Genomic DNA, 12,441 nt, shown 5'->3' on the forward strand with positions numbered 1-12,441 from the left:
ACATACAAATTAGCTACTGAGGGAGCAAACACTGCCCCATCGCTACTCCTGTTTTCTGTTTGTAAAATTTTTTGTTATACAGGAAAAAATTCTCTTTCATAGCTATTCTTGCTAAATTGGATAAAAAATCCATTGGTATAGTATGAGGTCTCTCTCTTTTGTCTAAGATTTTACTGATGATGTCTAAAGCCTTGTCCTGTGGAATTGATATATACAATGAAGTTACATCAAAGGACACCATTATAAAAGGAAACAGCTCTTTCGGGACCTCATTTAGTTTCACCATAAGATCTCTTGAATCTTTAATATATGATTTGATTTTCAAAACTTCACATTTTAAAAATTCATCAACAAACTTTGAAAGCGGTTCTAAAATTGAACCTCGTGAGAACATTATGGGTCTCCCTGGTGGATCTTCTAATCGTTTGTGAATTTTAGGCAAAGTGTAAAAAACCGGCACTATAGGAGATTTTCTATTTAAAAATTTTTGATCTTTATGAGTTAAAAAACCCTCTAGATATCCCTTATCTGTTAGTTTTAGGATTTGTCTCTGTAATCTTTTCGTAGGATTTAAGGCTATTTTTTCATAAACCTGTTCTTCGTTCAGCTGTCTCATGTTCTCTAAATCATATTTCTCTTTTTCTAATATCACTATGGCCCCTCCTTTATCAGCTTTTTTTTATTACTATAGATCTGTCTGTTTTCAATGAATGAACTGCCTGTAATTCTTCCTTGTTCAAGTTTTTATAAAAATGTTTACTGTTTTGTTTCCATATCGAAATGTCTTTTAAGACACACTGTTTGAAGGCATTGACTATTGGATCTATATGAACCGGTAGGGACCATGTGCTTTTGGGAACTATAATAGTGCGGTCCTGAACCTTGAGTTGTTTGTCGAAAAAAATTTTTAACTGTAACTTCCATAATAATAGGAACCTCTCATCCAGACAGAGGAGGACACAGTCCCCTTTCTCCTACCCCCCTTTTAAAGGAACTAAACGCAAAAAGATGTACGACAACTTACTAGCAACACATGCAGCTAAATTGGACCCCTCCATCACCAACCTACTGACAGCTTCAACTGACCTCAAAGCTTTCCGAAAATAAATTAAAACCATACTATTCAAGAAATTCATCCAAATGTCCTAACCCCCATTATTTTCCCCTCTCTCTCCATCTTAGTATCCTCCCTTCAAAATTGTTTTAGGCCTAATGCCTTTAATTTTACTCCTCTTCCTGAAAACGACCAGCTATCATTTTGATGTATTAGGCCCAACGTCTTTAATTGTATTCCTCTTCCTGGAAATGTCCAGTTATCTTTTTGATGTAATCCGCTTAGAACTGTAAGGTACAGGCGGAATATAAGTCATTAATGTAATGTAATGTAATGTAATAATTTTTCCAAGTCCATATGGAATTGAAATAAATCAAATTGGGTGGAGGGTACAAAGGAAAGACCGTATGTTAGTACCAAGGTTTAGACAGTGAACGGTACTCAGTGAACGGTTTGATAAATTAATCACCACTGGTTCCTCTGTGATTCAGAGCGAGTGTTGGGTCTTGAGCGTTGTGTTCCTCTCCTGCCTTTCGTCCGACATTGCTACAATGACACTGACACTAAAGTTATAAAGAGATAAGTGCCAATTTCAGTTATTAATTTTGCACAATAGCACTTTATATAAGTTTTAAGCACAAAGTATAAGCACTTTCTTTTATTAGAGGCACTGAACTCGATGAAAGATACCTCTTTCCTGCAGAGGCTGTACAGAAAATCGTTCATGATTTTACAGTGCAAGCATCTGAGAGCCCAGTAACCTAAGAATCTAACAACGATTGGAGATAATCATTTATACAAGTCTTTTGTTTGGTTAATCGAGAGATTAAGTTGAATTGTTTCCATTGTGGAGTAATTTAGCCATTAAGCTCAACCATCTGCGAGGACATGGCCAACAGAGAGGGGAACTATGCCATGGACAGAAGCACCATTAGCATGACCTACCACCTGCTGAAAGTAGAGAAAATATTGGATTGGTTCAAGGAGCATCTCTATATATGCTAGTGGTGTTACTGGCAGAATTTGTTTTTTTCTATTTCCACCTTCTAGTAGGAAGGAATTAACACCCATTTGTGCAGAACAGTAGAGTCAATGCTATGAAGACAAAGTTTTATATATAGTTACCCTCTCCCCTCTTAATATGACAAAAATAGTACAAATGTATACAAAGAAGCTCATTGGCTACCAGTTGCCCATAGAATATTATACAAACTTGGTCTGCTTACTTTCAAATCTCTTTTTTTTAAAACTCCAGCTTTCATTCACAAATTATTAATACCTTACACTACCAACAGAACATTAAGATCTGCAGAACAACACTTATTATCTATCCCATCTTTAAAAATAATAAATACGCGCCGTCAGTTTATGTTCTCCGTTATTGCTCCCCAAACTTGGAATTCTTTCCCTAGTTACTTAAGAGAAGAAACTAATATAGAAAAATTTAAAAGTAAATTGAAAACCTTTCTTTTCAATGATGCATTTATAAATTAATTATAACTTGAGTTTCAAAAATCAGTAATCATTTTTTTCTCTTTTTTCCATCACCCTACCCTCCCTTATGTACTTTCCCTATATGTCTCTCCAGACTTTTAATACAATGTAAATTCTCCCCCCAATTCCTCATGTTTCCAATTTTGTCGCATTTGTCTTAAGTTGAGTTTGTTTTATTTATTGTAGTAATAATTTTAATAATGTAATTTTATCAAAATGTATATCGCTTTGAATCCAGATAAAGCGATTAATCAAATTTTTATTAAACTTGTAAACTTGTTATAACTCTAGATGAAAAATTACAATCAGCAAGCATGTGGGATGAAATTTTCTCCTGCAATTTTTTTTGTATCATCACTTACTAAATCTGAACCTATATTAAACTTTTTTGTATTTCCTGGTATTGTATTTGCAAAACCAAAAAACCTTCTGGACCAGTCCTCCTGAGATCTTCAACAGATCTGTGTTTTCCTTATATGTATTGGATGTATTTATTGATAACCATGATGATACCACATTTGTTCTAATGTAACAAAGATTAACACCAATGTTTAACATTTACAGAGAGAAGAGTTACAAATTTAACAACCTACCTTTGGAGAACAGTTGAAATGCATTCCAGGTACTGGGAGTGTAGTTACATACATTGTAATGCAACGATACAGGTAGAGTGTGCCAACTATGCACAAAAATCTTCTACCAATAATAGATCTGGGGGAAAAAAAAAAAAGAAGTAAAGACACAAATTCCAGTTTAAATAAGTACATTTTGATTCTTTTCCTCTAATAGATAAAATCATGAAACCAAATGCAAAATAAATGAAAACCTCAGCAGCTTATCTCAAACATTAAACATTGCTTCTCTGAAAAATTAGCCAGCATTTTTTCAAAACACAAAATCTATCACTAAATATTTTATTTATTTGTTTTTCTATCCTGTCCTCCCATAAGAGCTCAGAACGGGTTACAAGAGAACAATCACAATTGGTTGAGACAGACAGATATGTGAGAACAGAGTACATACAAAACACAGGGGATCACAGACTTCAGGCAACATGGAATACAGTTCTCACTCCGGATTCGCGGTTTCCCTACTCACAAATTCGATTATTCGCTACTTTTTTTTCTTCTTTTTGCAGGTTACCCGAACCTCCCCTGGTGGTCTATCGGCAATGTGGGATAGACCTATTGTCCTATGCTCCTGCCCCGTGTAGAGCCGTCATCAAAATGGCTGCCTTGAGTTCCTGCTGTAGTCTCGAGACTACAACGGGAACTCACAGCAGCCATTTTGATGACAGCCTTGCATGGGGCAGGAGCATAGGAAGATCGCTCCTGCTTTGGGTCACCAGGTAAGATCCGGGGATGCAGGAGGGAGGCGGGGTTGGGTCAGAGCCGGCTCAAAAAAATTATTTGCAATTTTTCCCTATTTGCGGGCCGGCTCTACACCTAACCCCCATGAATACGGAGGGAGAGCTGTAAAACAGACATCTTAACAAGATTGCTTTACAGAAAGACAATTTATTCTTAACTGTAATAAATTCTTTCATACTTCCTATATATTCTGACAGAGTGTCACATACTTCCACTGTTAGTATATTAACATCTTACTGACATTCATATTACCCCTGCCATATCAATTAATCATTAATATATTAACACAACCGTCACAATAGTAGTTAAATTGCAATGAAATCACATTGATTTTCCTAATAAAATCTCTTTTCTTTAATGCTTTTCTCAGCACAATTTCTTTAACATAAAATTTCCCCAATCTTTCATAACTTTGACTCCCTAATAATTCAAAATGTGACTTTTTAAATTTCTGACGTCGTAACTTCCTGAATTAAACTTCGTGGAAAATCCAACAAAAAATCATTATAAAGGACAATTCCAACAAGAAATATATCAAACAAATGCAAATTTAAAACATTCAGGAAGGGATTAACTTTTCAAAGTCACACGTCTCAAAGAGCTAAGAAACTTTAACACTGCAATTTCAGTTCAAAAATATCTTGAAAGTTTTTCCTGCTTTAAAAATACCTAAACAGTTGTAATTACCATAAGACTGTCCTATCTAATAGCTGCTCTAAGCTGGTGGCATGGGAAGGAACTGCAGAGGGAGGGACAGACTCATAGCTAGTCAGCAATCGTTTAATGATCATCGTTAAAACAGTTTTGACTGGTTTAGCGATGATTGCATTTTTCGACCTGATGCAGAAAATGGCTCGCCACGAGCTTTTATGCACTATCACTCATTCTCCGATCTGACCATGCAAATAAGCTCATTAATATTGAAATGCTATGTAAACTAGCAGAGAAACTGATGCTCTAACATGGCTTCCCGATGCAGAAAAATAAAGTGATCTCTTTTAGCAATCTGAAAAAAGTGACTGGTCTCAAGACCAGACGCTTACCTGTCCCACCAATACAAAAATAATTATAACATGCCAAAACTTTTTTTTAATGGGCACAGATGCTGAGTATGTGTTACACATGCACAATATCTGCCTCATTAACCCCCCTCTCCAGCCAATTACGGCCCTCCCCCGACATCCCTGACAAACCAACACAGGGAATCCAACTCCCCCTCCCCCCGCAGCAGTGAAAATGGCAGAGAGATGCCCACTCCCTCTTGCCAAGCCAACACCCCCCCCCCCCGCACAAGAAAAAATTGGCAGGAGAGATGCCCACTCCCTCTTGCCGAGCCAACACCACTACCCCCCCCCCTCACACACACAAGAAAAAATTGGCAGGAGGGATGCCCACTCCTTCCTGCCAACGGAGACCCCCCCTGCATCAGGTGACACCCCCTGAACCATCCCCTACCGTCCCCCCTTCCCCCAAAAAAGGCAGAAGGGATGTCCATTTCCTCCTGCCACCAGATGCTCCCCTAACCCCTTCCCCCTTAGTATCTGTGTCTGAAAAGAGCAGGAGGGAAGCTCAGTCCCTCCAGCTTTAAGGCCTGCCGATCCAAAATGGCAGGCCTTCCCCTCCTTAGTGCATCATGTGATGCATGGGGAGGGGCCTAAGGTCATGATTGGCTCAGAAGCCTAAGACCCTTCCCAAAGAGAGAGGCCTTAGGTTTATGAGCCAATAAGGGTCTTAGGCTCCTCTCTCTGTATCCGGTGGCAGAAGTGGGCATCCCTCCTGTCTCTTTTGGGGGGGTAGGGAGAAGGGGATGGAATGGTTTGGGGGAGGACACATGACACAGGGGTTGGAGGGAGTGGGCATCCCTCCTGTCATTTTTGCTGCCACAAGGGGGGTGGGTTCGGTTCCCAGTGCTGGTTCATCATGGGATGTTGGGGAGGGCCATCATCAATAGGGGATGACTACATTTTTCTTTTTTTAATGATACAGATATTGTTTGTGTGTAATACACCAACAACATCTGTCCATTAAAAAAAAGAAAAAAAAAGGTTTCCCCTGCTTCTCAGCTGTTCAGGCTTTCCCTGCCAGCTCTGCGCATGTGTGAAAGTCGCTCTCACAGTGATCAATCGGACAGGAGAGACAGAGATTATGATGAACTTCCAGATGAATCATTTGCATGCAAAACTTTTAGTGCATCAATAGCTCTTTTAGAATCAGCCAAAAATCGGATCAGAGTGGACCCAGTGACATATGATTTAGCTAGCTTATAAGCTTACTCTAGTTAATAGATCTAAGACTAGTAAACACCATAACTTAAGACAATGGCTCTATAAAAAATCCAAAAACTGCCATTACTAGCCAAAGGATTCAAACTTGACTGTTTATTTTCTGCAGGTTTCCCTCTCTTACAGAAGAAATGCAAATCTCTCTTTCAGCCTTGTAGAAGGACGTTACAGTCAAAATTTCCCCTTTTACCGACACCAAATAGTTGAACAAGAAGCAACTGTACTTTAAATAAATATCAATGTTTATATTCTGCATACCTCAATTGAAAGATTAGGTATGCAGATTACATCCATATTTGCTATACAAACAAAGCAGTACAACCTGATTTCTTGACCAAACAACTGGCTTATGTTCTAGGCATTCTAGAAGAAATTACAATAGTCTAGTGTTTTAAACTCAAATTTATGTATCTTTGTATGAAGAAAAAAAATCATATAGAAAATGAACCTACAGAACCTTTTGTCAAATTAGCTTACTGTGCTTCACAAATAAAATGAAAGAACCCTTTTAAATAAGCTAAGTTTAGGGACCTGACAAGCAATGTTAGTAAATATTTTTCTTTTCAGTTTGGAAATGTACTTTTGTACTCGTATTGAGCAAGAAATGCAATATACTTTTTGTGAAAGTTACTAACGAGGCCTGGTTAATCATTGTGTCACACAGGCCCCTGAAAGTGAAGATGTGGCTTTTTGAATGTTGCAGCAGTGGGGTGTTTTGTTTTGGTTTTTTTAAAGGTGCACTTGTGTCATATACTGAAAACTCATGAGCTGCCACTTCCTATGTAGCGATCTCACAAAGCACAAGATTAGCATACAGGAATTGCCAGCTTGTGAGGTTTCGTACAGAATTACTTACAAGATACTTCTTCTAACGTTCAAACCACAAAAAAACTAATTCTCTGCAATTCATAAATAGGCTTCTCATACCCTATGCTTTAAAGAGATACATCTAATACTCAGCATCTGTTCACTATTCCCTTTTTATGCCAAATTAATACAATGTGTTCTACAGTTTTTTCAGTGACTGCACCCTCACTATGGAACGCAATGCCAACTTATCTAAGGGAAGAAACAATAGTAAACTGCTTTAAATCAAACCTAAAAACCTTTTTATTTAGGGATACTTTTTTTTTTTTTTAGTTCAATGTTTTTTATTAATTTGATGTATAACCGTCAGATTTCATAACACTCCATTCAAACGTCCTTTATCTGAATCGTTCCTACAGATAGGAACCCCTATCCTTATGTGTTTGCCATTACTTTTTACTATCCTATAATTTGATGTAGTTCTATCCCTCTCTCTCTCTTGTCTCAGTATGTCTATTCAGTTTTATTTTATGTAATACCTTTTTTTTATTGTGTGTACTCCACTTAGAAATTCGATAAGCGGACAAACACATTTTAAATAAAACTTGGAAACTTGGAAAACTTGGTTTGAATAGGCTCCCAGGGAAAGAGAAGAAGCCCCAGTTTGGCCACACAGCACAAAAGGGAACAAAACATGCAAGAGCAAGAGCATGCTGTGATAAAGTCTGGAGGAGGAAAAAGGATGTAGGGGAAAGGAAGAGGAGAAGTGAAGGAGCTCAAGATGTCCACAAAGGACAGAAGGAGATTGACGTACTGATGGAGACACAGTGAATGTCTTAAAAGAAGTGGCGAGTCATATGTAGCCCCTGCCATATGATCTTGCAACTTGGGAAGGGCTCTCTGGGTCAGGTGTCAACAGGCTCCTGTTCTTATGGAGACCTGCTTTGAGATTCTCTGAATGGGGAGAAAAAGATCTACTTCTTCAGGATCCAAGGGGCAGCCACACTTAAATCCAAAAATTTCATGACCCATGAACAATGTTTCAAACAACTTATTACACCTTCATTAAATCAAATACAGTTCATGAATTAGGGCTTCCCTGTGCAAAAACTTTCTAATATAAAACCAAAACCCCCACCACTTCCCTGCCCCCCTTCAGGACAACTCTCATTCTTCCCTTGTTTTGTATCTTCCTTAGTGCGCTGTCTGTGCTCATGATACCTAAGTGATGTAACAATGCATGTTTGCTTCTACAAGAATGAGTACACAGCAATATTTACCTGTAGCATGAAAACATATACACACATTTTGTACCCTCAAAAAAATCCCTAATTAGCTGGAAAATAACCACTAAAATTTACAATTTATTAAAACCTATGAAAATAAACCTTAATCATAATTATCCTCTATCTTTCAGCAATATTAAAGACAATCATAAGCTTCTGGGCTCCAAAATGCTTCTGGACTTTTGTGTCCAAATTATACCTTGCTCTTTCTCAATGGGAAAACTACACCCAGTATCTGGAAGCAACCACCCCAGACTTTCCAAAGGACTTTGCCTATGCTCTTCTCTCCAGTATACAGAAAAACCTTGGTTTGAGAGCATAATTCGTTCTGAAAACATGCTTGCAATCCAAAACACTCATATATCAAAGTGAATTTCCCCATAACAAAATGATGGAAACTCCACAACGCAAAAACTTTAATACAAAATACTGTATGTACTCGTATTGCAAGACCTTGACAGTCACTACACTGAGAGTGAGAGAGTGAAGAACCATCGGCTGAGTTGTCATGATGTGATGTGTGTATACTATATGTACTTGTATATCAAGTTAAAATTTAATAAGGGTCACCAGGGGAGCTGGGATACTCAGTAGATTGATCCTACCAATGCAGCGGTCAGGGGCTTTTTAGCAACCGCTGTTTTCCTTCTCTCCACCAGTAGGGGGAGCTATGCCCCGTGATTCCCTGCCCTCGCTTTGATTGGTATTTTTGTTTTGTGGATTGGTCTAGATGGGAGATTTTGGGCATCCCCTCTTCTTTTCTCTTTCTTTATTTCATATGGTTGCCCTGATGCTCATACTCCTATGCTGCTGGTGCTTGTTTTGATTTATTCTTCGCTGCTTTTGTTATGTTCCTGTTTTGCACATGTTTCTTCTGTATCCTGTGTGTTCCTCTGGGTGACTTTATTAAAAATGATTTGCAAAAAAAAAAATTATAAAATGTTTGCTCATCTTGCAAAACACTTGCATACCAAGTTACTTGCAATCCAAGGTTTTACTGTACTACTTCATTTTTTCACCGACAGTATCAGCTCTATAAGAGGTTGTTTCAATAGGATGCCAGCTTAGGGTAGCTAACTGCCCAGTTTTGACTGTACAGTCCAGTTTTTAGCCTTCTTGTACAGTGTAAGGCTTTTATGGTAAGGCCAATGAAGTTGCATGTATGAGCAATTGAACAGCTGCAGAAAGCAAGCAGCGCATGCAGGGGAAGCACTCAGTATGCGGCAATATAAGCTATTTTGCTGTACATTGGTTTGCCTGAGCTAGCCCGCTGGATGCATGCTGTTGCTGCTGCAAGTTAAAGTCTGTCGGATTCTAAATTTCATTGTGGTACCTCTGCCTGATTCCCATCAGGGCTAACAGTCCTGAAACAGCATCATCAGTCCAGCACCATCACCTCCAGACAAGGAGAGAATCAAAGAGAAAACAGAGGGGCTAAAGGACTGACTTCTGGGGCCTCAGCTCTCAAACATGAACAGGCCCAGGCCAAGTAAGCTTCGCTATTGCTGCCCTCTTGGTCTGCAACCCTCCCCTCATGCAATCCTCTCAGCTCCCGAGTTCCGCTCTAGGACTTGTTGGCATGGTGTCTGCTCCTGCCCGCTCATCAAAGCTGCTTTGCTGGCTGCTTCCATGTGTGTTGTGTAACCTGTTCAAAGTTAATAAAGTCAGTGGGTTTGCCATTACCTCCAGTAATGAGTGGCAGGTTCTCTAGCTTATTACCAGCACTGCCCACTCCAGCTGGCTAGCTCCTGGACCCAACATATGCTGCTACCAACATTGTTTATCTGCCTGTTCTGATGATCACCTCCCCCCCCTCCCCCCCACCTCCAAGGCTGAGTTAAAATGAGAGTAGCCAGGGATAAGTTGAATGCAGGCTCAGTTTAAAGGACACGCTGATGACTAGCTGGAGAGTGAGTGCTGTGTTGAGGACTGGATGAGGGAGATATAGAGTGAGTGAGTGTGAACTGGCTTGATTCAATTTTATCAAATAAAATACTGTTACTTTCATAACTAATTTTCATAGATTATTAGAGATTGTTTTACACAGCCATTTTGTGCACACATCCCTGGTGTGGTCGGCATGCAAAGAGAATGTAAACCTAATTAATATGTAGCTGTTCCTGATGTAAAGAGCCATGCTGAATTCTAAGACATTTTTACACTTTTCCTTTACAGCTGGATCTTTAATTGAAGATGAAGATCCTATGTGGAAGAAGGAGGATCACCTGAATTGCAGTACTTCAGCTCAGAAGATTCATGATAACTAGCTCAGGGATCCAGGAAGCCACCCCCACCCAGAGGCTATCTGGTCCTGGGCATCCTCCCGGCTTTTGTATCTGGTACCCTGGAACCCCCAAGACCAATAACAGGTACCTGGTCAGAGGAGGCAGCCATTATCACCCCTCTTACTGCTGCCAGCTTTCCATACCTTTTATCAGACATGCAATACATGGTAGAATTTGATATTTTTCCCTAAAGGTTTTGAAAGATTTTGCATTTATTTTACATTTGTGTAAAGCAAAGGAAACCTCAACATACAAGATTGTCTAGCTCCCCCCCTCCTTCCCAGTCCTTTATGAAGGTCACAAGAAATACAACATACTTGGCAAGCAATCTACAGCAGAACTGGAATGATATATGTGAAAGAAGGATTTTCAGAAACACCTGCTGAAAATATTTCCATTGCTGATTAACAGCAGTGGTTTCCAGATGGCAAAGCTTGTTCTTGTTCCTTAATAAGATGGAACACAAGAATGCAATTGAAGAGTACCACTGCCGTAAGAACAACAAGCCATCTGGTGAAGCTATCAACATCATGATAGTATTTTAAATTGTACAAGTCAAATGGTGATGTGTTATTACAGTAGAATTTGTTTTCTGGCACCCACAGGGATTGATGGATACCAGATAACTGTTTTTCTGGTTAACTGAGAGTGTTAGAAACCTTGTCTAACACAGTCTCTATTCCCCCCACCTCCCTCCCACCCTGAAGCACCAGCGTGGACGTGGTCCAGAGACGCAAAGTCCTCCTCCCTCCCTCAAGCCCCGAAGTGGCAGACGCAGGTAGAGGTCCTGAGTTACAAACCCCCTCACTCTCTCTTCTAGATTAAGTCTTTTTTTAAACATTTTTTCCAAACCAAATTTCATTAAAAAAAATTTTAATACCCTTCCTGATGTTGTTCCTTTCCTAAATGTTTTTTTATTTTCGTTTTTTTTTTCTTTTAAAACAAATGTAGTTTTTCCTGATATTCCTTATGTATCTTTAATTAACTATGGATAGGTTTGTATGTTTATTGTCTCAAATTATTTTATATGTTCCCCCAAATTTTTATTATTGTTATACGCATTGAAAATACTTGATATTGAGTTTAAATCAAAACTACAATAAACTTGAAACTTGTCAGCAGGAGGCAGTCTCAAAACAGGCTGCTCGCGGCCAGTCCTGGCAGGGCCTTTCCTCTGATGTGTCGGAAGTGATGCATCAGAGGAAAGGCCCTGCTAGGACTGGCCACAAGCAGCCTGCTTTGAGGCCGCCTCCTGCCGATTGCTGCGCTCTGGGTAAGGAAGAGAGAGAGGGAGGGTGCAAGGGGGTTCGCGGCTCAGGACTGCCGCCTGCTTCTGCCACTAAAGGGCTTGAGGAAGGGAGTAAGGATTTGCAGCTCTAGACTGCTGCTGTGCTGGTGCTTCGGGGCAGGAAGGAGGGGGGTTGTAGATTCTTCAGGGCTTGGAGGCTTGAGGGAGGGAGGGAGAACTCTGCAGCTCAAGACCACTGCACGCTAGTGCTTCAGAGCGGGAGAGAGGGGGTTTGGTGCTTGAGGGAGGGAGAATTTACAGCTCAGGACATCGCCACACTGGTGCATGGGGACAGGAGGGAGGTGGGGTTCATGCCTCAGGACTGCCACCACTTGTAGTTCTTCGGGGCTTGAGGGAGGGAGGGAGGGCGGTTTATGACTCAGGACTGTTGCTGCTTCGGGGGACATTTTTTTCCCGCCACCAGCAATTTTTTTTGCCGGTTGTGTGAGAATCTTGGTTAACTGAAACTACTGTTCTTGACCAATCTAGGATGATCCTATTATCTCCCTCAAAGGAAAAAACATTTTATTTATTTCTGGACTTGCAATACCGCCTTTAGCTGATAAAAAAGGACA

The 12,441-nt window shown here is 39.9% G+C and overlaps 1 protein-coding gene across 9 annotated transcripts in view; it reads right to left on the minus strand.

The window, feature by feature from the left end:
• SGMS1 (sphingomyelin synthase 1) overlaps positions 1 to 12,441 on the minus strand; it is a 221,151-nt gene that overhangs the window by 84,684 nt on the left and 124,026 nt on the right. For all 9 annotated transcript variants that reach the window (XM_033941904.1, XM_033941907.1, XM_033941910.1 and 6 more), the window contains one exon: positions 3,142 to 3,259. In XM_033941904.1, the coding sequence (XP_033797795.1) occupies positions 3,142 to 3,259 (118 nt within the window). The remainder of the gene's footprint in view (positions 1 to 3,141; positions 3,260 to 12,441) is intronic.

This window comes from Geotrypetes seraphini, chromosome 4 (assembly GCF_902459505.1).
Source record: "Geotrypetes seraphini chromosome 4, aGeoSer1.1, whole genome shotgun sequence".
Lineage (NCBI taxonomy): Eukaryota > Metazoa > Chordata > Amphibia > Gymnophiona > Dermophiidae > Geotrypetes > Geotrypetes seraphini.